The sequence below is a fragment of the Erithacus rubecula genome (assembly GCF_903797595.1).
Source record: "Erithacus rubecula genome assembly, chromosome: 17".
Lineage (NCBI taxonomy): Eukaryota > Metazoa > Chordata > Aves > Passeriformes > Muscicapidae > Erithacus > Erithacus rubecula.
Genome location: NC_136669.1, coordinates 13,593,530 through 13,619,054, shown reverse-complemented (window position 1 = coordinate 13,619,054; position 25,525 = coordinate 13,593,530). Strand labels below are relative to the sequence as shown.

General features: G+C 46.7%; 1 protein-coding gene across 3 annotated transcripts in view; it reads left to right on the top strand.

Moving 5' to 3' along the window:
• Window positions 1-25,501, top strand: part of CLUAP1 (clusterin associated protein 1) — a 56,024-nt gene extending 30,523 nt beyond the window's left edge. For 2 of the 3 annotated variants that reach the window (XM_079321113.1, XM_079321114.1), the window contains exons 9-13: window positions 5,805-5,877; window positions 15,421-15,525; window positions 23,004-23,059; window positions 24,713-24,754; window positions 24,997-25,501. In XM_079321113.1, the coding sequence (XP_079177239.1) occupies window positions 5,805-5,877; window positions 15,421-15,525; window positions 23,004-23,059; window positions 24,713-24,754; window positions 24,997-25,152 (432 nt within the window). In that variant the 3' untranslated portion in view covers window positions 25,153-25,501. The remainder of the gene's footprint in view (window positions 1-5,804; window positions 5,878-15,420; window positions 15,526-23,003; window positions 23,060-24,712; window positions 24,755-24,996) is intronic. The other variant, XM_079321115.1, reaches the window with a different exon arrangement.
• The last annotated feature ends 24 nt before the right edge of the window (window positions 25,502-25,525 follow it).

Sequence of the window (25,525 nt, the reverse complement as noted above, 5' to 3'; positions counted from 1 at the left end):
AGAATAAAGAGGAACAAACCCTGCAGCACTGCAGTCAGGTCTAGTCAAACATGAGTGCCATGAGAGCCATTCAGAACATGAATTTTGGGAGAGGTATTTAACACTAGTGCAGCATCCAGGACACATCATCTCTGCTCCTGAAGAGCAGCTCCAGGTGGGCTGGTACCTCCTGTTTCCATGAACTTTAGTCCCTTTCCCATTGGCCTTGGCAGATTTCCTGTCACTGAGAGTTGTCACATTCTCACCAGGCTCCTCCTGGTTTCTCCTAATTCTTTATCTCCCTCCTGCTGCATGAGTGGCAGCTCTTAGCAGAACCAGCTGCCTGAGTGTAGCAGGAGCTGATCTCAGGTGCTTTGTTCTGTGACAGAGCAGGGAGCAGCTGCCCACATGAAGTCAAGGTGAGCTGAGCCCTTCAATCTAGCAGCAAATTGGTTTCATTCCTCCAAGGGTACTTCAGAGCAGTGGGAGCACTGTAAATCATTCTAGAAAAAAAAAAAAAAGAAGGAAACTTTGTTTTCCCTTGCTAAGATGAAAACATTAGACAGACAGATTTCTGGGATTGGGAGAGTGTCTGAGAACAAAAGGAATAGCTTAGGCAGAAATTTAAATGCTTGATCCAAATGCAAAAAGTCAGTGAGCTCCAGTTGTTGTCCTGTGCTTTTGCACTTATTCCATTCCTATTTCACCCACTCCTTTCTCTTTCCTTTCCTTTCCATTTAGTGGTAATTGTGTCTGCCAGCTGGCTGCAGGGCACAGATTCTTCATATTCAAAATCCTGCTGGTGTTTATAAAAAACAAAAAAAACAACAAACTTTGAGCTTAGCTAAAATCTGAAAAAAAAAAAAAAGCAAGAAATAAAAGGAAAAACACCAAACCAAAAAGCTGAGCTGTTTTAAATGGTCAAATACTGCATCATGTTTATTTTTCCTGGTTTTGAGCTATCAGATTTGCCTTCCTTCTCACAAATTCCAGGTTGATGTTATGGTTTTAAACCAGAACTCAGGAACATCAGGTGCATATAAAGAATTGGGATAAGGGACTGGCAGTGCTGTGACTTTTCCAAGTCCTGGATCACTGGCCTTGAGGCAAACACTGAGTCAGTGGCAGAGCAAGTTGTCTGGGTCTCCTGCTGAGGGATGTTCTTCATAGCTTCTGTTTAAAAACAAAATCACCCCAGCCACCCCTCCCACTCAGAGCCTGCACACTGGAAATCAAAATTGCTTTACTTGTGCAGAGAGCAATAGATCAGATCACATTAAAACATTCTGACACAATCTCTTGCAAAGACTTTCATAGGTATTAGGTGCAAAATCATCTGCTTTGCCAGCTGAAGAAGATTGAGATGCAGAACATCTGTTTCCAGCTTCAGCCTACAAAAAACATTTATCTTGTGTGCTGGACAGAAAACACTTCTGTAACAACAGAAAGTGGGCATGAATAAAAGCCCAGTTGATTGTAAACACAGGTGAAAGTTATTTGATCTAGAAGCCTTTGTGTTCCACCAGAGGGGCTCTGCATTTCCTGCTGCTCTTGTCTGTGTGGGCTCTGTGTGCCACCAGCCAAGGCCCTGCATGGAGAGCAGGGACATCACTGGTGACAAGGACACCTGACCCTGTGCTGAGAGCAGGGACAGCTCACTAGCAATGAAAAATCATTCTGACCTGCTTGAGGAAACTTCTGCACCCTGTGAACACACAGCCAGTGGAACAGGTTGATTGGTCTCTCCTCTGGAGATGTTTAGGAGCCAAGAAACTCCAGCTCTGATCCCATTGCTGGTCCTGCTTGGAGCAGCAGGTTGGGCTGGGACTTGGAAGGTCCCTTGGAGCCAGGGTTACTCAGGGGCTCTCAGTGTCAGCCTTGCCTTGCTGCCCATTTCCCTCAGCTAATGGCAAAAATTACTCTTTTGGGCAGATTTACACTCAGGAGAGGCTGCATAATGTATGAGGCAGAGAAGAGAATTTCCATTTCCCTGCTCCTAAAGCAGGATTTTCAGCCCCAGTGATCCCTGGTACCCTGAAAGCCCTGGGAGTCTCTGAAGGAGCAGATTGGTTTGTGTCCTGGGGTGACTTTCTCATGCTGCACTGTATCCCCATTTGTCTGTTTAGCCCAGAAATACATTTTGTATCTTTAAGGCTGGATTTGAGAGTGAAGGGGGGAAGGAGAAGCAGTGGAATGTCTGAGGCAGTTGCTTTCAAAACACAGAGATGGGGCTTCCATCACTTCATCTCCTGGACTGTGTCACTGTGGTGGACAGCAGGAGAGAGCTCCCCTTTGCTTTTAGGTAGTTTTTGACTGACTGAAACAGAGAAGGTTTTTTTCCCTGGAATTATTCAAACCTGCTCTGGGCTGGGGACCCAGGGGAAGCACCAGGAGCACCTGTGGCCCACTGGGGCCTGGGCAGTGGCATTTTCCAGCTCTGGAGGGAATGAGAGCAGCTGATCCAGGATCACTTCTCACACTTTGGGACATCAGAACATCTGGACCTCTGTGAGACCAGCTCACCAACGAGTCCCACAACATCACCTGCATGAGCTCTCAGCTCTCAGGGCTGCCCAGCCATGGAGGAGATGCACACACAGCTGCTCCCCAAGGAAAAACCCAGAAAGGGATTTATTGCACAGGCTGGAAGCCACTGAGGTACTGAAGAGAGGAGCTGTCACTGTCACTGCAAGGGAGATGTGACACCTGAGCAGCCCCTGGACCCTGGGACAGCAGCCTGTGCTCAAAGGGCACCTGCAGTGTTCCAGTCCATCACCCCCAGCTCCTGTGCCCTGTGACAGCCCTGGATCACACCCAGGGCCAGCCTCAAACACAAAAACAGCTGTGATGAGCACAGGCTGGGCTTTGCTGAGCTGCCCTAAATCACATCTGCTCAGGTGGTGTCACCATGGAAGCCTCTCAGGCCCAAAAATGCAGCTTTGATGATTGCAGGTGTTCAAAACCTTTAAAACATTAAGTGATAAATTCTGTTTACTTTCTGGGTTTTTGAATTGCCATCCCTTCTGCCCCCCCCTTTGAAGATGCCACTTGTTAAGAACAGTAACCAGCAGTTCACTGATGCTCTCCTGGTTCTGACTGGTTTGGAGCTGCCCTTTTAACACACTTTGTGTTGCTGCAGTTTTTGATGAGCTTCTGCAGGCTGTGGCAGTGATGGAGCCATGGCTGCTTTGGAAGGGAGGATGCACAGCCTCAGCAGGTCCCTAGGGCTGACAGTGGCATTTAACCAGCCGTGCATCAAGTTATTCAGAAACCTAAACCAGCAGAAAAACATTTTTCCTGCCAGTTAAGTGACTGGGCTGGCTTGCAATGACTTCAGCTGAGCTGCTGGCAGCAGCACAGGTGAAAGGCTGGAGGAAGGAGGAGAAGTGGCTCATCTGTATGGGTAAACATTCTTCTAGCCTTCATTTCTCTTGCAGTTTAACTTCATAAACCCCATCATCTTAACCCAGCTGTTTTCCTCAGGGGTGCAGCACCCCATCCTCCAGTCAGAACCTTGGGTAGGCACACACTGAGCTGCAGAGGAGAATTTGCCTGGCTTAATTTTGTTTGGATGGATTTGTTTGCAGCAGGTTCTGTTTGTTGCTGCACAAATGCTTTTGTCAGAGCTGGAGAGTGGGAGAAGGGAAGGAGCAGGGAAGCAGGGCAGGGCAGCTGCTGATTTGTCTAAATTGGAATTGCCAACTCCAGCTGTCGTGGTGTGTGCCTGGAATTGCAGTGCCAGGCAGTGATTATGTCTGTGCTGATTATTTCACTGCTCTGTGAGCATTCTAAATGTGTTTTTGGGGCTTATGAATTTGTCCCCATGATATCTGGGAAATGTCCTTTTCCTTTTATCCTGGTTTTTCCTTTCTTTGCCTTATGCACTGTGTGGGCTGCAGCAGGCAGTGGGGTTGGGATCCAGGTGGGGGATAGATCCCTCTGTATCCATTTGTCCCAGGGACAGAGCAGGGGGGAGGCTGCCTTGGGAATGGGGGGCAGGGGCTTATTTAAATCTGACCATAATGAAACCTTAGGGCTGGCTGGGAGGAAGAGGTAAAGGAAAATAAAACCAGCAGTTGTGAGGCTCATTGAGGAAATACTGGAACTCATTGATGCAGCGGAGGCCTTGGAATGACCAAAGGAAACACTATTAGCTAGAGTCCTCTGAAAATTTTACCTCAGGTCCACACTCATTTCAATTTTCATCATTTTTGAAAAGGCTTTGCTGGCACTGAGGGGGGTGGAGAGTGCTAATGATGAAGAAGGAATTCATAAAGAATAGCAGTTTCCTCCACAGAGCATTTCAGGTGTTCTGAGTCTACATGAAATGAGTTTAACAACCTGCTTGTGTCTTTTCCTCACTTGTTTTTGCAGAATTAGCTTCTCCCTGCAGAACACACCATCACTTTGGAGGTTTCAGTAGTCCTGTTGATGCAAGTTGCTGCTGGAGGGTCTCATTCCATGGGATTTGGCATCCTGACCTTTCAGCTTTATCCCCCTGGACACTGTCACACCTGCTTCAGCTTTCAGGGTTCTTCCTTTGGTCCCAAGGATCCATTAGCAATATTCCTGTCTCTTAGCACTGAGAGTTTGCAGAGCAGACAGTTTGTGAGATTGCCCAAAGCAGATTTTTGGATCAGGATTGATTTCCTTGAGAGAGGCAGTGAGCTGTGTTTCTCACCAGGTACAGGTGACACATCACTTCACTTTGGGAACATCTTCCCTGCAAGCTTTTCCAACATCAATTCCAATTCCCAGGTACAGGTATTTATGCCAAGCTGTGTTGGACCATTCCAGTCTTCCTCATGTGCTGGGTGGGCCTTGGAGGTTCCTCTCTCAGATTCTGTATTTGTGGAAACACATTTCCACTTGAAAGTGGAGCTTGTGCTCCATTCCACATTTCATGCTCTTCTTAATTTCTTCCCTCTGTCCCTTGGATATTCCAGCTAGTTCATGTTTCCTTCCCACAAGTGCACTGTAAGTGTGGAGGTCTGATCCCATCAGAGCAACTGGTGTTTTTAATTATAATCATATTTTGCATAGAAAAATCAAAGGCTCAGAAAAATCTTATTTCAATCCACAATTAATTAACTTTCCTCTGCCTGACTGGAATTGAGGAGACTAAAATTAGCAAAATTTGTGGCTCAATCTTGTATCAGCTGTTGCCACCTGTTCATGTTGTGGGTTCTGGCTGTGCCTGATTATTCTGTGCATTATTCTATCATGTTTAGTTTGCTTTTCACCATTAGCATTACCCAAAATTAAGCTAAATGTCATTAAAAATGGGCTAGAAAGGTCCCACTCTGTGACTTTTTAGTGTCACTGACCTTCATTTGGTTGGTTCTCCTTTGCACCAGAGTGGTATAATAAATACCACTCTGTGGTATATTTATGGCTGTGCTTTTCCAGCTCATTGATAGGGTTGTTTGCCCCAGTTTTGTTTGCAAAGGTGTGGATTTTTTCTGGTTTGGATGTGTGTTAGGAAGTGCAGTCACTTCACAAACCAGTTCTGGTGTTTAATGGACTGCTGGCTGAAAACAACTACCAAAGCTTGCTTTTCACAGCAACAGCAATCATGTTCTGCAGGATGAAGACAAATAAACCAATTTTCCATGGGATAAGTGATGTTTCACCCAGTGGGGATGTAAGGCTGAATTTCAGTGCACTGGTTGATACCAGCTTTATATCCTGACCCTCACAAAGCAAGCAGGAGCTCCATATTTCAAATCAAACCTATTTTTTCCATAAAACATTCTCAATGCTGGCATTTGCTAGTCCCATTCTACCTGTGGCAGCTTTCCCAAGGCAATTTTCTCTTTTTGCAGGAAGCAGCCAACATGTTACGTCTTATCCAGAACAGGCTGAAGGAGGAGGAGCAGCACCTGCTCAAGAGTGGCAGTAAGTGGCATTTCCTTCCTTGTAGTAGCAGAGGAGTTGCTAAGTGTGGCTACTCCATGTGGAAGTGTCCACTTCCAAGGGGGTGTGGGGTGGTGACAGAGTCAGCAGGGAGGGGGAGAACAAGAGGAATCATGACAGTTTGTCCTGGTTTGAAGGACAGGTGTCTGCCAAGAAAAGCAGAAGTTTCTCTTTGAAATGGAGAATGCAAACCCCCTCCCTCCAAATTATTATAATAATTTGGAAATTAAGGGATTCTCAGGCAAAGATATGGGAATTAGGAATAACTGGGAAAATTAAAATAGAAATGCAGTATTACAAAGAACAATCCCAACCCTGCCAGAGTCAGAATCCAAGCTGACACCCTGTCAGTCAGTCAGGGTGTTGGCAGCAGTCCCATTCAATGGTGGCTGCATCCTCCTGCAGTGGCAGATGTGGTTCAGCTGGAGCAGTGCTCCTGGAGAAGGTGCAGTTTTCCTCTGAAGGTCCAGGGATAATGTGGAAAGGTCCAGTTTTCCTCTGGAATCCAGTGGAAAGATGGTACCTTGCTGTCCAAAATCTCAGTTTTTATCTAGGTAGGAAATACTTGGCTCCTCCCCCTGGCTAGAGCATCTCCCAGTGGGATGATGTAATTTTATCAGTCACACAGTGGGACTGAATGGCCCATTAACAGATTCCTGGAGGGAGGATGGGTTGTAGAAAAGACAAAGATGATTGTCCCAGCTGGTTTAAAGATGCCCATTAGCAGGTGGTGTGTGCCAAGAGATCAGGAATCACTGCCACACCTGGTTTAACAGATGGTGACAGAATACACATTGCTGGCCACATCAACCCAAGACACAGCTTTAAAGGACAGCTGTGAAATGTTCCTCTGGGAATGTTCCCCTTGCCAGCTGCACCTGCAGAGCTGAGTAATTTTTACAGCCACTGAATGCTGGGCAACCCCTGAGCAGATTTAGGCTTCATTTTACTGTTCCCACCCCTGCCTGGGCTGGCTGGGGATACAGACTTGGCCCAGCAGCAGGGGATTGCTTGAGAGCAGATTTGAACAGAGGATTCTTCTCAGCCAAATGCTTCATGGAGGTGAGTAGTCCTGCTGGTTTGTGCCTCATCACACACATGCTGGGCTGTCCTGCAAAACCAGAGTTCAAAACCCAAATTTATGTCCTCAGCACTTGCTCAGGACAGGGTTTGGTTCTGTGTTCAGAATGGTTCTTTATGACACAGATCAGAACTTTCCCAGATGAAAACTCACAGCTCAAAGTCCTCTCTAATATCATCAATCTTCTCAATAGGAACCACATTTGCCTCCCTGCATTTGTTTGATTTTAGTGTATCTGCAAAATTAGGATGCAATTAAAATTTGGGGTTTTTTTCCCTAAGGTACTTCTTAATTAATTGGGATCAGAAGGAATTAATGACCTCTTGAGATTCTGTAGAAAGCTCACAAACCAGACATTGGTCTTTTTGAGCCAAACACCAGGCAGAACTTCATCATGAACTACCCCTGTGAATTTAATATTGCAGTCTGGGTGTTTTTATTTGATACTGGGAGAAACTAGGAGGAAAGCTAACTCTCAGGGTCAGAGGGAGGGTTCATGAAAGCTGAAATTGAGTAAAGACACAAAAATTGCACTTCACAGTTTGTTTTGTGGTTGAGATTTTCAGATCAAAGTCATGAAAGAGGAAGTTCCCTGATTTCTGCCCATCTTTGGTATCATATCAATGAGGTGCAAAGAGTAAAGAAGTTTTAGTTGAAATATAGGATTTGTAATGTAAATTAAAAGAATGTTGAATTATTTCAAGGATTTATTTGCATGAAAAAGTCTAAGTTCTCCTCTCTGACAGTTTTTAGGGTAAAAAAGTTCAAGAGGAGGTGAGCATCAGTCACCAGTAATTGGCAGTGTGAGGTATAACATGAAAATTGCTGCCCTGCTTTGTCCTTGTCTGTCAGTTTTCAGCTGGAAAACTGTTCTGTCATTTTGCATCTCTGAAATAAAAGGAACTTTGCCTTTTGGTGACTGATTTAACTGCCACCTAATAATGTGATTATTACTTTTAATAACCTCAAATATTACCATAATACATCTTAATTCAAGTACCTAATTGTCATAATTAGCATTTATTCTAGTGAGAAGAGCAGCAGAATGCTGCTTCCAGAGCTGCCTCATTTATTGACTGTCCCATCACCTTGGCAAATCGAGTCATCTCTGTCAGCCCCACCTTGCCTTTGTCTGGGAAAGTCTGCAGGGGTGGAACTGAGACAGGAAATGTGGCTCTTCAGGGCTGTTTTCCAATCAGGGGCACAGGGGTTAATTAATGGAATGTTGTAAAGCTCCCCAAGCCCACAGTCTGCTCACACTCAACAACCTGGGCTCTCCCCTTAGAGCAGAGCCCTGCCTCCTCCTCTGCTAATTAATTAAATGCTGCCCTTTAAACAAACCCAAGAGATGTGCTTTGGTGAGGGAATGCAGAAGTTGGTGTCTTACATGGCACAGATGGTTTACAGAGCAATGTGTTAATCCCAGGATCCTCAGCACAGGAAAAAACACACATTTAGCACAAGAGGAAACAAAGAAAGAGCAGCAGATTGAGCTCAGCACCACTGAGGTACAACAGGGACCACCTGAGGGATGGAGTTTGTGCTGGACAGGATTCCCAAACTGGGTCTGGCAGTGATTTTATCACAGTGCTGTGAGGAAATGGTTTGGGGTGCTGCAGTCCTGAGCCCTTCAGCCTTTCAGCTGTTTGGATTTGGGTGCTGCATGCTCCTGAGAGAGGATGTGCCCTCTAGTGAGCCAATGACAGGCAAGAGTAAAGGATTTCACCATCAGAAACATCTCTCTGCAGCAGGTTTTTGAAGGGAAAAATATTTCATAGAATCCCAGACTGCTTTGTGTGGGAAGGGAACTTAAAGCTCATCTAATCCCACCCTCAGCCATGGGCAGGGACACCTTCCACTATCCCAGGTTGCTCCAGCCCCATCCAGCCTGGCCCTGGACTCTGCCAGGGATCCAGGGGCAGCCACAGCTGCTCTGGGCACCCTGTGCCAGGGCCTGCCCACCCTTACAAGGAAGAAATTCTTCCCAATTTCTTGTCTAAATTGACCTACCTTCAGTTCCTCTCTGCCCTGTGAGCACTGGTACCTTCACCTCCCCACAGAATTGATCAGCTCTTGCATTGTCTGCATCCCCTGACCTTATCTCCTGCTCATTTGGTAAGCAGGGCTCCTAATTAATCCTTCATTGCTCTCTGCAATGAACCTGCAGGAGTTTTGGACAGCTCTCAGTTGAGTTTCAGCCTGAGAAATCCTGTTTCTCATAAAAGAGAGCTGTGGGATGGAGGTTGAGTTGTGCAGGTCTGTGTTAAGAATAAAGAAATTCCATGGACACAGTACTCAGATAAAAGTGGCAAAATTGTGTCGTGTTATTGTAGTGCTTTTTTGGTTTGTTTATTGTTTTGTTTTTTTTTGCTTCTACACATTGCAAATTCTCTTTGACAGAGCAACTCCATAAAACCACTGCACTGAAAAAACCCAAAAACAAAAACAAACCAACACTAAATTGTCTGAAATACTGTTCTTAAACAACATAAAGATTTTGAACTCTAGCTACAGGTCAGGCTCTGAGTATTATCTGCCTAATGAAAATACACACAATTAAGTACTTGAAGTAGTATGAAAATGTGTTTCATGCTGAGCAGGGAGGAAATTACTGTTATTTTTCTAATCTTTTCTTGGCAGAAGATGCTCTTAGGGAGGCTGATGCAGGCAGTGGTGTCTCACACATCTGCTGCCCTGTGCCACATGCAGGACTGGTGCCACAGAACAAATCCAATTGCCTGAAACTCAGGGTTGGTTTCCTTGTTAATGGCAAAGTGACACTTAAAGGAGTGTATTGGACATTGCTGGGATGAAGGCTGGAGACAGCACTGTCAGGTGTGGGTACTGGGTGCTCTGGTACTGGACTGTGTGACAGGAGAGGCCAGGAAAGGTCACCAACCACAGCAGAAATTCAATTTATTTCCTCAGGCTTACCCAAAATTGCTAAAACTTTGTTGAGCAAAAAGGAACAACTTATAATGTTTCTAGACTGAAATATTTTTAGTCTCTTCAGCTTTTTGTATTTACAGATCTTTCAATTTACTTTTTTACACACTTCTCCCGATGCATTTTCTCATTCTTCAAGAGCTTTTTATCAATTTAAAAGACAGTGCAGAATCACAGGATCCCAGAATAGTTTGGGTTGGAAGGAAGCCTCAAAGCTCATCCAGTTCCACCCCCTGCCATGGCAGGGACACCTCCCACTGTCCCAGGCTGCTCCCAGCCCCATCCAACCTGGCCCTGGGCACTGCCAGGGATCCAGGGGCAGCCACAGCTGCTCTGGGCACCCTGTGCCAGGACCTGCCCACCCTCCCAGGGAACAATTCCTGCCCAACATCCCATCCATCCCTGCCCTCTGGCAGTGGGAGCCATTCCCTGTGTCCTGTCCCTCCATCCCTTGTCCCAAGTGTCTCTCCACCTTTCTTGTAGGAATATATGTGACCTGTGTTTTTTAAGAAGTGAAATACTTTGCTTTGAAAGTATAAAACCATAAACACTTTGAATTTTTCAAGGTATTTCTTCTATTTCTTTTGACCAATGCTGTGCCCAGGATTAATTTGAATATGCAGAAGTATTTGCTGTAAAACTGAATTTTTCATTGACTCTGCCAGTTTCTGTGCTGCTCCAGTCAGTCCACTCTTGCTTGGTCTGTGGAATGGATAAACATTCATTTTCTCCAGCATTTGGAAATCTGCACTATATGAATCTTGTTCAGCAATAACCAGAGGATTTAACTGATCCTCCTGGCTGCACCTTTTCTACTCCAGAGCTGATGCTTTAAAATCTGCCAGCAGACAACCACAAAACCCCATTGCAGCAGCTGTGGGATTTGAGGGGGAACTCCTGGATGATTCCTGGATGACATTGCTGGTGCTCAGGCCATCCATCTTCTTGTGAGAGACACTTGGAACTGGTCCACAGGAGCTTTGTGTTGTGCTTGTTGAGTAATTGCAATTTCATGGTCTAATTTAATAGTGCTTGGATGGATTTTTGGCTTGTAAGACTGTTAGAAATAGTTCTGGTCACCAAATATGACCTCTTTATCAAATGGGCCCAAAAATAATCTAACTGCTCACTCCTGCTAAAACTTCAAATCCCAGTTTAAGTGGAGCTTGTCATCCTGAGTTAATTTTGATTATTTCAAGTGGCTGAGACCTATTGGTTCCCCAGGCAGTGGTTAATCATACTTCCTGATAAATTGGGGGTTTGGATGCTGCACATAGACCAGGCTGGATGGACTTGGAGCAGCCTGGGATAGTGGGAGGTGTCCTGCCCATGGCAGGACTGGAATGGGATGAGTATAAATCCCCTTGCAACCCAAATGATTCCATGATTCTGTGATCTTAAAATGGCCAGGCAAGGTAGATAAATGCACTTAGAGCTACCTCTGCAACCTCCTTGTTGCTGTAGGTTGCTGTCACTGCCCAGTTTTTCGCTGCACAGCTCTGAACATCCAGGTTTTCCACTGGAATTCCTGGGAGTTACACACATTAACACAAGGTACCTTGCTCAGGAGCTCTCAGTGCCAGGCTGAACTTTTGTTAGAGATCAGATGACAGATCTCAGTTTTGTGCTAAGGACAAAGGATGTTCCCTCCAGATAGTTTTATATCCAAGTCTTTCTCTCTTTTCCTCTTTCTTTCTCTCTCTTTCTTTATCCCTCTTTCTCTCTCATTTTCTCTTCTTTCTTTCTTTCTTTCTTTCTTTCTTTCTTTCTTTCTTTCTTTCTTTCTTTCTTTCTTTCTTTCTTTTTTTTTTTCTTTCTTTCTTTCTTTCTTCTTTTCTTTCTTCTTTCTTTCTTTTTCTTTCTTCTTTCTTTCTTTCTTTCTTTCTTTCTTTCTTTCTTCTTTCTTTCTTTCTTTCTCTCTTTCTTTCTCTCTTTCTTTCTCTCTTTCTTTCTCTCTTTCTTTCTCTCTTTCTCTCTCTCTTTCTCTCTTTCTTTATCTCTTTCTTTATCTCTTTCTTTCTTTATCTCTTTCTCTCTCTCTCTCTCTCTCTCTTTCCCTTCAGATTGCAGAGCTCTGTGTTTAGGAGTGCACAGGCTGATACAGAGCCTGGTGTTGTGGGTTTGGTGTGACAATAGGATGGGTTTGCAGAGCTGAGCCTCTGTGCTTCACTCTCCTTCAGCACACCAAAAATCCCAATCTCATCCCCTTTGGTTTTTGCTGTTCCCTTTTTTCATGCCATTTATTAACTGGATTTCATTTGGGATCAAGTGGCTGTCAGTTGCCCATTTGATTGTTCTCATGATGTTTTCTCACCAAAACCAGCATCCTGCTGAGTGCAGTAATTGCTGTGGAGCCAGTGCCTGTGTTTCCAAGGCAGTGATTTTCTGATGAAATTGAACACCCTGCACAGCACTTACAGCTAATTCCAGAGCATATCAATAAACAATGGCCACTGTGCTCATTATTCTCACCACAGTAACTTCTTATTTTACAGCTGGGTTCCTTTACTTGAATATTGATGCAAACTACCAAATCTGCAAAGAAAGCACTGCTAAGTTATTGAATCATGGTGCTTTTCCTTCAAGCATTGCAAATTACCAGAAATTAAATAATGTCAATATAGTATTGGATGTCCAGGTATCAGCTCTGGCTTTTTTCTGGGAGCAGTGAGAGCAGGAACAGAAATCCCACCTTTGGAGATCAGTGGAACCAGGATGTATTTTTTGTGGCTGAACAGTTTAAAGGAAACTAATTTATTTGACTGAAACCCATCTTTATGAAATAGAAATGTTGAAATGAAAGGCAAGTGGGGTTTAAAATCCCAGTGTATCCTCCCTGGGTAGGCTGATATTTGGAGTGTTTGCTGTGCACCAGAGGCAATCACAGCACTGGGGAGATGGGCCCAGCACAATTTACAGACTTGTTCTGCTGATTACCTTTTCATAATAAAAATACAAGAGCTGCTTAAAACCTCTGTCTGAAGCTTCTGGAAGCTGCTTCAAGTGGGGCACATGGATTGCTGCATAATAATGTCTGTTGTGAGAATTCCAATAATCCTCATGTAAACCCATATAAATCTTATAAGCCAGCTCCATTGAGTGGGTTCTGTACTTCATGTAAAAGCACATGGCAATTTGTGGTGCTGGGGTTGATTATCTTCATTGCTTTATGCTGATCCTGAGAAAAATCTGTTTTTTTTCATCAGGAGTGTTCCTTGTCTCCCCAGAATTGATTATAGTTGGCTGTGCAGTGGTACACATATGAGATTGCAGCTTCTTCTACGGCAATAAGTTCTTTTTGCATGTTGTTAAATGAAACTTTCTGAACTTTTTATGAATACCAAAAATAGTCTGGTGAGAACTGGGCACACTGGGTGTAGAGTGGGGGGTTGGTGATGAAGCAATGCCTAGGACAGGTCACACACAGCACTGGGCTGATAAAAAGCCTATACTCAGCTTCTGTTTGTCTTGTGTATTTGAATAATTTTTTAGCACTGTGCTCTGCTTGTGTGTCCTTGGGATTTTGGCTCAGCACAATTCAGATCAACTGGTAATTCAGATTCGGAACAGCTGGTCTTGGTGGTGGCAGCCCTTGGGCTGGATTGGAGCAGTGTATTTATTTTTGTGGAGTGAGAAAGGTGGCTGATGTCTTTTCAAGAGAGAGCAGGAGTTTCAGGCAGGAATTTTGATAGTGCTGAATTTGCATTTGCAGCTGTCACTTCTCTGAGCCTCTGGCACCAGTTCACTGCAGTGATGCTCTGAGCTCCAGGATTCCAGCCAGGCTGTTCCAGGAAAACCCAAATTCTTGCCATGGATCCATAGCAGAATTTGTTTCAAAGTCACAACTCAGCAGGAAAAGTGCTGTACTGTGGTTATTGGGAAGAAACTCTTCCCTGGGAGGGTGGGCAGGCCCTGGCACAGGGTGCCCAGAGCAGCTGTGGCTGCCCCTGGATCCCTGGCAGTGTCCAGGGCCAGGCTGGATGGGGCTGGGAGCAGCCTGGGACAGTGGAAGGTGTCCCTGCCATGGTTGAGCTTTGGGGTCTCTTCCCAGCCAGGCCTTTCCATGATGTGCTGGCAGTTCAGTTGATGAATTTGTATTTTGATATGGCTTGAAAGGCAATCCAGGATTTTTAAAGGCACAGGGAAGAATTTCTCCCCCATATCCCATCCAACCCTGCTCAGCTGGCAGCTGATGCTCAGGAGATCCCAGACAGGAGTAGGAATCATGGATGGGCCTGGAATGGGAAAGGTTTGGCCAAGTAACCAATGTCCCTGCAGCATCCTCAGCTCTTGCTGCCTGACAGGAACACAAATGACAAATCCTGAAAGGGACAAATTGCAGCTAACAATAAAATAAAGATGAAAGAAAAACCACAAAATAAGAATGAGGGCATTTAGTAGCAGTAAGAGCCATCACAGATGTGATAAATTAATTCTTTAATATATTGAGCACAAACTTGAATCCCTTCTGTAAGCTCCACATGTCTCCTCCCAAGGAATTTGCCCATGCAAGGCTGAACAAAACCTCAGTTTCCTAAATGCCAGGCAAACAGAGGCAGCATGCAGGTCACACAGCAGTGAGTGATTCCCTCGCTTGCCAAAGAAGAAAGTGCAAATAGGTATTATAGCTAACTCTGCTGGAGCCTTGTAATCTTACCAGGCTAGCAGATACTTCTCTTGCCATTATTATTTTCTCATTAAGTTCATATTGCAGTGAAAAAGAGGATGGGAAAATGTCTAATATTTGTACATTGTCCAATAATTAAATACTGCAAAGATGTGTCAGCTCATTACTGATCCTAATTAAAGTAGTTATTTCCATTTTCACCTCAGACATGTGTGTAATTAAATGTACCTGGGAAAGAATTGCCAATTTTCTCTAAATAATCAGCAGCAAATGTTGCTGTGCTGGGTCCTCCCATGGGGTCCTGTTGGCTTTGTCCTGGCACTGGGCTGGGAGCTCTGCTTTGGATGGGGAGAAGGAAACAGGCAGATGATGAAAATATCTGAAGAAGTTCCTGCATCTTTGGAAACTTCCCTCTCTCTCCAGCATCTTGAGTTTGGCTGTAGCTGCATTCCTTTATCTGGGACTGGAGCTATGTTTATCTAGGATTAAATGAAAGGCACATAGTGCAAAAATGGGTTTTGGTATTGCTGGTGTCAGGATAAAACCAGGATAATAAACACACACTTCCCAAGTGCTTTTCAAAGAGTTTTGTTTTTAAATCACTTGCTGAAGTAGCACCTTCTCTTCATACCCAGAGGGGGTATTTAAACAGTCTGGAGTTGTCCCAAGGCTCTTGTTCACAGAGAGTGTGAAGGATTTCTCCTTGGGATGTGGATTTTGGCCATTTTCCAGTGCTCTCTGCAGCTGCATTTTCAATTCCTCTTGGGCTCAATCAAAGGTAGAACTGCTGCTGTCTCCTGTGTCCAGCTGCTCCCCTGGGCTGGGGGTTGCTTTGGGTGATATTAATCAGCTGCCTTTGTTTTTTAACCAGGCAATGATGACTCTGACATAGAGATCCAGGAGGATGAAGGGTCTGACAGCGAGGGGGATTTGCAGATGACGAGGCACCGCATCAGCACAGACGCTCTCCTGCAAGGTACCCCAACCCCTCCTGAGCTGCCTGCATCCACAGGATGGGCTGCAGTTACCTCAGTAGCTGCAAATGGAGCTTGTTACCCTTCAGAAGCTGCAGGAGGATAAAGCCCTGTGGAAAAAACAGTGCTTCCAGAGGAGCAATGAAAGATTATTTACTGGAAAAGAAATTACTGTTTGGGGAAAATCCCACCTTGGTATTGCCTTACACATTCCTGAAGCAGTTCTGTACAAAGCCTTAGGGAAGCAATACCATTTCTCATTGCAAAGCCTTTCTTTCCATTTTCAGTATAGCTGTTGGCACCTGTTTTAGCTGAGAAAGCTCCAGTGGGTCAGTAAAGCCACCTGCACTGACTGTGGAGCACACCTGAGCTGCTGCTCCCAGGGACAGATGTGAGCCTGCTGTTCTGTCCTTCTGTCCTGCTTCCTGGAGAGTGCAGCTGCAGCCTCCCACTGCACACAAGCAGCTCAGATGAATTGCTGTGTGAGGGTCTGTGTTTCACCCAGTGGGAAAACAAATGTTCTGCTTCGTCTGGAATCAATCAAAACACAGCAGGAGGTCGGGGTGGTTATTTTTGTAAGCAGTGAGGGATTCTGAGCTGTCAGCACAAACCTCTCTGGGGTCTGGAGGAAGTGCCTATGTGGGGGATCTCAGGTGCCACCACTCCTGCTGGAACCTGTATGGGGTTTTGTGAGTGGAATTCTGCTTCCCCCTCTCTGACTGAGACCAGAGAAAGAAAATGGTGTTCTCAACTCGGTGTAATTTAAGCATTTTAATCCTCCCTTCCTCTGTTTTTCTTGAAAATTGAGAAGTCTTGTTAAGTGCTAGAAACTCTGATGTTCTCTAAGGAATATTTTACATTGGCATTTCTCAAGGAAAGGTTTGTACACAGGTTTCAGAGCTTTGGAAGGGACCCTGTAGCTGTCTGTGATGCTTCATCCAGAGAACACCTTAACCTGAGTCCCTGCTGCTCTTAATAGCAGTTTTAGAGATTTACACTAAAAGTTGTAGATTTTGCTGCCAGTAGATTTTTATTCTAGGAAGAGCTTTGTTATCATTAATTACCCTTAATGGAAACTCAGTATTAGTTCATGAGACTTTTAACACCTGAGATTAATGTCAGAAGCAGCAGCTGCTTTAGAAAACCAGGGCTAAATATTCTCTTCCTGTTTGCTGTTAAACACACCACAGATCTGCTGGTGTTCTTCAACAATTTGCATTTAAAATACACTCAATGATCAAGACAGCATAACAAGAACATTATTTCTATTAATTACTGCTTTTTTCCTTTCAGTGTAAGACATTTCAATCACTCTCTTTTGAAGCTTTTTGTTTTCTTATGTGGTGATGCTGCTGAGCCAGGTTTGCTCTCAGACTGAGGAGAAGGAGCCCACTGTGCTCAGTCCCTGTGGCTGCTGGGGTGCACTTTTACATCTCTAATTCCCAAGTTATCAGTGCTGGGAGATCAGGCTTCCTCCCTCTCTGTGGTGGGCAGATATTCCAGTGTGTCACATAGAGGCAGGATTCTCAGGGAGAGATAATCCCTCCTTTTAGGCCACTTGGTGTAATTGAGAAAAATCAGCACACTCACCGTCAAGAGCCCCTTCATCAGCTCTGTCTAGATGCAGCAAAATTCAGGTTAAATGTAGGTTTGACAACATTGGTTTTGACAACAACTGGTTTTATTCTTTCAGCCAATTAAAAGACTTGAAGTTATAGGATTTGGTTTCCCGTGGAGCAACAAAGAGGGAGCTGGGGGAGACTTGTGTGGTGCAGAGAGAAAATCAACCCCTTCAAGTGCAGAGAGGAACAGGGAGGAGAAGCTGAAGGAGGCTGGAATGGGCTCTGGAGCTTTGATTTCAGTGCTGCTGGGTCAGCAAAAATGGCAGGAGCAGCACTAGGGAAGCAGGAAGGGCTCTGATCCAGGCAGGGGAGAGCAGGGGCCAAGCTGCAGGTGCTGCTTTATTGTCACAATATCACACTGACAGGAGAGTCCCCTCCTTAAAGAGGCTTGTTTTAGTAAACCCATGTATTTGAACCCATCATTTGCCTTTGTAGATTAGAGAATACACTGATTTATCAGAGAATCACTTTGGGTTCTATCACAGGTTTATCACAGACTGCTTTGGGATGGAAGGGCCCTAAAGTTCATCCCATTCCACCCCTGCCATGTCCAGGGACACCTTCCACTGTCCCAGGCTGCTCCAGCCCCATCCAGCCTGGCCCTGGACACTGCCAGGGATCCAGGGGCAGCCACAGCTGCTCTGGGCACCCTGTGCCAGGGCCTGCCCACCCTCCCAGGGAACAATTCCTGCCCAATATCCCATCCAGCCCTGCCCTGTGCAGTGGGAGCCATTCCCTGTGTCCTGTCCCTCCATCCCTTGTCCCCAGTCCCTCTGCAGCTCTCCTGGAGCCCCTTTATGCCCTGGAAGGGGCTCTGAGGTGTCCCTGGAGCCTTCTCTTCTCCAGGTGAGCATCCCCAGCTCTCCCAGCCTGGCTCCAGAGGGGCTCCAGCCCTTGGAGCATCTCCATGGGCTCCCCTGGACTCTCTCCAACAGCTGCTTGTCCTTCCTGTGCTGGAGACACCAGAGCTGGAGGCAATATGGTCTCTACATTTTAATTTTAGCATTGTCAATGTGAATAAAATTTCACATCCACTTTTATTCTGTCTGGCAACAGATATTTGAGGCTGTGACAAATACAATGGACTTCCCTGAATTTGTGGTGGCACTTGCAATAAGATTCTTGTTTTGTCAGAGAGCCAAAGGAAAAGAAAGTCTTTCAACATTAAAAGTCTTAACCCCTTGCAGTGCAGAGAAACCTGTTGCCTAAAGCAGGTCATAGATGAGTTGTTTGCAGCAGGATGGTTGTTCATGTGCAGCTGGGGTGACTTGGGGGTAGAGGATGCACAGCCTTGTCCTGGGAATGCAGAAGTTGCCCTACTTAGCTGCAGCATCCAGCTAAACTGGCCTCTCCCCAGCCCTGGCTGAAAGAAAATGTCTGGGGAAGGACTCGGGAACTTCCCTCAGCTTCCCTGCTGCTCTCAAGCTCTTTCAGCCCCATCACTTGTGGCTTGCACACAGTTAGGATAACCCTCAGTACATTTATTTTCTCGTTAGAACCTGTCCAGTCTCCAGTTGAATGAATAGATTTTTGTCACCCACACTATCAGAAGTTGACAGATTTTGAGATGATGTTATGATTCCATGTGCAGATCCATTTTTCAGTCACTTGGACCAGAATCCTGAAATGGATTGTGGCATCATGAGGGTCTGTCCCCTTCCAGAGGTGGCAGTGGGGACACACAGACTGGGGACTAGTGTGCTGGTGACAAGGACTGTTGAATTAAGCTGTAAGTAATCCATCCTTGTGGAGCTGTGCCTTAAAATCTCCTTTTATTCCACACTGCCAGGGTTGTTTCAGCTCCTGTGAACCATTTCTCCCTGTGCTGTAGCTCTTGTTTCATTTTATAACATTGGTGTTAAGGGCTGGTTTTGTCCTGAACAGACCGCAGAGGCCATTTCACTACTGAGGCAGGAACAACTTCAGCCCCATTTGATCTTTAATGTAAGAAGACAGCTTTATAAAACCTGGTTTTTTTAGGAGACAATCAAAGTCACACAGAGAGCAGTTCTTTTGGAGCCCCTTTCCTTGGCTGTTCTGTCAGCAGAGCTGGCCCAGAGGATCAGGGTGTTAATGATGTGCTGGCAGAGGGGGCACTTGCTGCTGAGTGCCTGTGGCACCCTGCATGCTGGGGGAAGGCAGCAGAGCCTCCATTATCCCTCATGCTTTTCAGTCCTGTAGGGAAAAGGAGAGTTTCGACATGCAAATCTTCTCAGGTGAGCCTCCACAGTCCTGTTACCAATCCTTCCATACCACAGGCAGGCTGAAAAGCAGGGAAGTCCTGTTATCAGTGGGAATTGTCACTGTCTGTGGAATTTCTAGAATGTTTTCCTTCCCTCCCAGCCTCCCCCAGGAGTGGGTCATCCCAACATCAGATCTAGTGAAGAAGGAGAGGCTGTAAGTCTGAGATGGTGGGAACAGCTCCCTCACTTCCAAGCAGATTTCCTTTCGTGGAGGTGTAAGAAATAAACTGAAGTGTGCTGCCCCACACAGCAGCTGGGCTGTGCTCAATGAACCCCTGGGTTTTGGCAGTGCCTGGAAAATGCTGCTGGGATCAGGGTCTTGCTAAGGGATTGCTCTGCTCTGCCCTGGTGTGATCTCACCTCAGGTCTGGGCAGTTGTGGGTGCCACCATGTCAGGAGGATCTAAAGCTGCTGAGAGTGTCCAAAGGAGGGACATGGCCATGGGGAAGGGTCTGAGGAGCAGCTGAGGGCACTTGGATTGTTCAGCTGGAGAAGGAGACTGAGGGCAGAGCTCAGCAGGGGCTGCAGCTCCAATCTCTGCTCCCTGGGGCAGGGACAGGACCAGGGAAGGGCTGGAGATCAGGAAAGGTTCTTCCCCAGAGGGTGCTGGCACTGCCCAGGCTCCCCAGGGAATGGGCACAGCCCTGAGGCTGCTCCAGGAGTGTTTGGACAGTGCTCAGGCACAGGGTGGGGTTGTTGGGGTGTCTGTGCAGGGCCAGGGGCTGCACTGGATGATCCCTGTGGGTCCCTCCCCACCCAGGATATTCCATCATTCTGTGATTAAGAACTCAGTATCCAAAGGGCAGCAGTTCAGAAGGACCAGGCAGAAGGGTCACCCCATTTTTCTGTGTGTGGAAGGGACTGTGATGCAGAGGGGACAGAGGTGTCTTCTGTGAGCTCATGCTGTGAATTCACACTAAGCACTGAAGACTGACTGCAGATCTCCAGACTGGGAGCAAAATGTGTCAGCTCCAAACCCACCTGCCCCCCTCCCAGGCTGTCCAGGCTCTCAGGCTGTGTGTCACTCACAGGGTTAACCTGTGTCCCTGCAGGGGGAGGAGCTGGAAATCATCCCAGCCCTGTGGCTCCATCCCAGGCAGCTGCACAGGTTGGTACAATGGGAAAATGGCAGCAGCTCCCAGGCTCCAAATCAGGGATGCACATTCCCTTCTGCTCCCTGAGGGCTCTGTGCCTACAAACCATGGCCTTGCACAGGGGGATTGGACTCCAAAGGTGCAGTGAATCACAGCCTGTTCATTACCAGCATCTTTCCTAATTGCTGCTCTGTACAGCCTGTCCCAGCTGGGTTCACTTTACCTGTAAGGAAACACCACAGGCTCTCTGCTCTTGGAAGCTGTGGGAGCCCAGCTGAGTGAAGCCTGTAAACCAAGTGACAGCATCCCCAGCTGTCCCTGGGCCATGCAGGTGACTCCTCTGTTTCTTGCCTGCCCCCTGCACACACAGGAATACAGCATGGCCATTCCCCACACAGGGAATGGCAGTGAAAATAATGCTCCATGGAAAATCTGATTGCTCTCCTCTTTACAGCTTTGTGCTCAGGTGAAATCCCAGCCCCTCTGCATTCTGGGGTCTCTCCTGGCCTGTCCCAGTTTGCTGCAGGACCTCACCCTGTTGCTAGTTCAGAGAGGTGCTCCTGGCTTAGGCAATGCAGGGATCCAGGTCCAGGCAGTCCCAGATCCTCCAGTTCCTCCAGATGTGAGCAGTTGTGTCCATAGGATGTCTGCACCATTCCCATTGATGGATGAGCAGCATCCTGCTCACCTCCTGTGAGCATTCTCTTTGCTCTTCCATGGCATTTTGAACTGTCCTATTCCATCACCTCTCCTTACCTGATATCTTGATTCTCTTTTCTATCCAGAATCTCTCAGTTTTGTCTTATTTTTAGGAGCTCCCTGCAGCTTTCTCCTTTTTGAGGCAGTAATTTCCAATTTTACACTTTATGTTGAGCCTTCTACAGAGCAAAATTGCAGTTAAACTCGAGAGACATTTGTAGGTTGGGCAAAAATGGGGTTCTGTTGTCATCTAAGGATGTCAGCTATAATCACCTCCAAATTGATATCATTTAGTGTAGCATAAATTAAAGCAAAAGTCTCTAAAGCCTGAAGACAGATCTATCCAGAAATCTTTGAATTCCATTTCCACTTCTTGTGTTTTCAGCAACTGCTGCATAGAGGCCATTGCTTTTTATATAAAAGGCATAAAATCCTTTTAATGATCTGCCTTGATACAAGAAGGGGTTTTTGGTGAGCTGTGGATGACTTAAGCAGATTTTTCCTACCACTAGCTCAGCTCAAACTGCGTGGGACAAAGGGGACCTGTCATCTTTTGTGCTTTGGGAAGTAGAATAAAAGAGGTTTGCCAGGGTATATTTTCAAACTACCTTGTCTTCATGCTAAAAACAGCACAGATTGGATTGTTCTAGATTGGAACAATCCATATTTGGCATGGAGGAAGCTGGTGATGGCAGGAAACAAACAGATGGTGAGATGGGATGGACACAGCAGGGCTGAAAATAGGATCCAGTGTTGAGGGGGTTCTGAGTTGCCCAGGCAGCCTACAGGAGCTGTTCCCTGCTCAGAGCTCTGCTCTCCCCATTCCCAAAACTTCCAGGCTCCCTCCCCAGCCAAGGAGAGCTGCTGGCATCTTCCCATTGCCTCTGGATAGCCAAATCCAACCAAGCAGGCACAGGGTGTGCTCCCCTCCCAGTGAGATCCCCACCCTGCAGATCCACACCTCCCTCTTCAGCCTCACACATCAAACTCCCCTCACTCATCAAACTCCCAACAGGAAATTCCTGAGGTTTGCCTGGGCATGGCCAGGGGTTCCTGTGGGATTCTGTCCATCCTGGAATGGGAAGGGGTCTGAGCTCCCTGCAGGACAAAGGGTTCACCACGTGGCTTTAGTTCTCTGTGTACCAAAGCAGAGGAAGAAATGTGTCAGCTCATGAATTTTTTGGGTTGGAAGGAACCTCTCAAGATATCTAGAGCAACCTCTCTGCTCTAACAGGTTTGAGCTGCTTGTGCAGGACCACATCCAGTTTTTGCATATCTCCATGGATGGAGATTCCTAAACTTCTCTTGGCAACCTTGTTCCAGTGTTTGACTGTCCTCACAGTAAAAAAAGGTTTCTTGGTTCAGGTAGAATTTCCTGTTTCTTAATGTCCATTGCTTCTTTTTCCTGACAGAACCATCATGCTGGAATAATGTAGCTCTGGAAATAGCACCCTGACTGGAATTAGAATCACAGAATCATTAATGTTGGAGAAAAACTCCAAGATCATTGAGTCCAGTGTTAATTACTGTCAGCCTTACCCCTTCCTACCTTCTCCTGAGCAATGAGGCTTAACAATGGGGTGACTGCATGATTTGGGATCTCATCCTCTCACTGAGGGATAACCCTGACCTTTGCCCTTCCTCCTCCCTCCCTGTGACCACAGGCCAGGTTTGATGGGGATTCTCTTTGCTCCTTGAACTATGAGCCAGGTTTGATGGGGATTCCCTTTGCTCCTGTGACCACAAACCAGGTTTGATGGGGATTCCCTTTGCTCCTGTCACCATAAACTAGATTTGATGGGGATTCTCTTTGCTCTTGCAGGAAGAGTTGGCACACGGATTGTGGGATCAATGCAAGGTGGAGACACAGAGGAAGATGTGAGTAACCATCTCATGTGTCTGCTGAGCTTCCCTGACAGCTTTCTCCTCAGCTGGAGAGACACCTTTTTACCTGCTGAATCCTCACACCCCAGGCTTGCTTTTCCCTTCTTTTCCAATGGCTGACACCTTTCCTTGGCATTAGACATGTATTTCTTTTTTTTCCCTTTTTTCTTGGAGTCTGTGTGCTTCCATCCCATCCTACAGTGCAGAACTAGTGGCACACAGGCTGCAGGAATGCTGTTGTGAGCTGTGGGTCAGATTTCTGGGAAGAGGGACCAGTGTAGTGCAGCAGGAGTCAAATACATGGACCTAAATCCCCTTCATTGTTCTAAAAAGTCATTCTTTGGAGCCCTGTCCATGGTCTGTACTGGCAGCATCAGTGCTCTGGAGGATGGGGCAGGGATGAGAGCAGGACTGTGAGCTGTGCCCTTGGGACTCCTGCTGCCCCAGGGCTCCTGGGGTACATTGTGAGTGGGCAGTGTAAAATGCACACTCAGGTTTGTACAGGTTTGCTGTGTGTCTGTGCCCAGCCTTTGCCATCCATGGGCAGCCTTTCTGTGCCTCTGGGCACCCCTGAGTGGCCACATGTGCCACCAGCAAGCCAGAACCAGCTGCTGGCATGTGGTTGGCATTTGCAGTTAGCTCTCCCCACCATCCCAAAAAGCTGCTGCCATCCCAGGAGCAGTGGGGCTGTTCTCTGCAGGTGATGCTGGAGCACTGGTTTGGAGAGTGTAGGAGACAGTACAACTGTGGTGACTGTGGGTTTGTGTTTGAGCCTTGCTGCTGTTAACTCCCAGTGTGGATGGAACCTTTCTGTCTCAATCCAGCAGAAACCCCTCAGTGCTGCCTGTCTCAAGGAGGGGAGTTCAGACATTTCTGGGAATCCCAGAATGGTTGGAGTTGGAAGGGACCTTAAAACCCATCTTGGTCCACCCAGAGACACATCCCACTAGACCAGGTTGCTCCAAGTCCCATCCAACCTGACTTAAAACTATTCCAGGGATAGGACAGCCAGAGCTTTTTGAGCACCTCACCTTGTGTCTTGGAGAGGAACTTGCAGCCATGCCCTGCTCTTTGCTCCTGCCAGAACAGGTGTAGTGAAGGCTGGTGTTGCCTCCTGGACATCCAGACCCATTTCTGGGAAGGGGAGAGCTGTGCTGTGGGTGAAGATGTTGGCATTTTGGTCCCAGTGCTGCCTGATTGTCCTTGGCCACGTTAGTGACAGATTTGTACAGTCACTCTGTGATTTCTGTTCCCTTTGGACTCCCCTGCTGGCAGCTCTCTCCCTGCTGGCACAGCCCCAGCACACCCAGGGCTGGAAAGCCAAGGCCTTCAACCTGACATCCCTCAGTGCAGCCACCTCACTTGTCTCATGGCTCTGCCCTCTGACTGCAGCTTCTCAGAGCTCAGGGATCTCTGCAGGCCTCTGTGTGTCCCAGGGAATGAAACCAGAGAGGGGCTGCTTCGAACCCCTCGAGGAATTCATGGAGTCAGGAAGAGCCAGCAGTGTGTAACAAGTGATACCCAAGCTGTGTCAGCCCTTGCTGCCTTCTCCCCTGCTCCCAGCCTGGGCATTTCTGTTTTCTTTTATGTTCTTGTACTTTTTTTTCCTGCTCTGCCTCTGCTGTTGCTCCACTCTGGCTCTCCAAGGGGACCCCAGGCCCGGCACGGCCAGGCCGGCGCAAGGCACAGGTGGGTTCCTCTCCTGTGGATCTTTGTTTTCCCCTTCACCTCACTTCTGTGGTCTCACAGTAGCTGTCACCTGAATGTTAAACACCCTGCCAGGCCCAGCAGAAGTCAGGGAGTTTGTGTTCATCAGCCCTGTGGGGGTGGGAAGGAGGATTGCAATCCATTGGGAATGCAGAGCTGCCATCCCTCAGAGGCCTGGCCATGGCAGAGCTCAGCTGGTCATGGACTCACTTCCTGTCCTGCAGGACGACTCAGGGGATAGTGAGATTGACCTGGATGAAGATGAAGATGAAGAGGAGGAGGATGATCTGGAAGATGACAGCGTGGAAATCTCCCCAGGCAAATCCAGTCTCCGAGCAAGGAAGCCAGAGCCACTGGAGCAAAGTGATAATGACTTCTGACCCTTCAGCAGCAGGAGGCTCTGGAAGCACAAACTTTGGAGAGGCCAGGAGCTAAAACCCTGCTGTCTAAAAAGTGTGTGTCAGGGTGAATTCAGGGGTTGGTAAATAATGTTCATTAAACCTGAAAATTAAACTTGGATTGCCAGGTTTGTGAATCTCAAAGCATGAGCAGTTTATCCATAATGAGAATCACAGTAATGTGCACTTATTTCCATAATTGCACTAAACTGGCTCTTGTGCACTGCAGTGCCAGAAGTCTCACTCCAGTGAGTGTTGTGTGCCTGATTTCCCTGCATTTTATTATGTCCAAATAGATTTCTCTGGCTTAATAAAACTGGATGAAAAGCTGCTCTGGGAATGCATTTCAATTGGT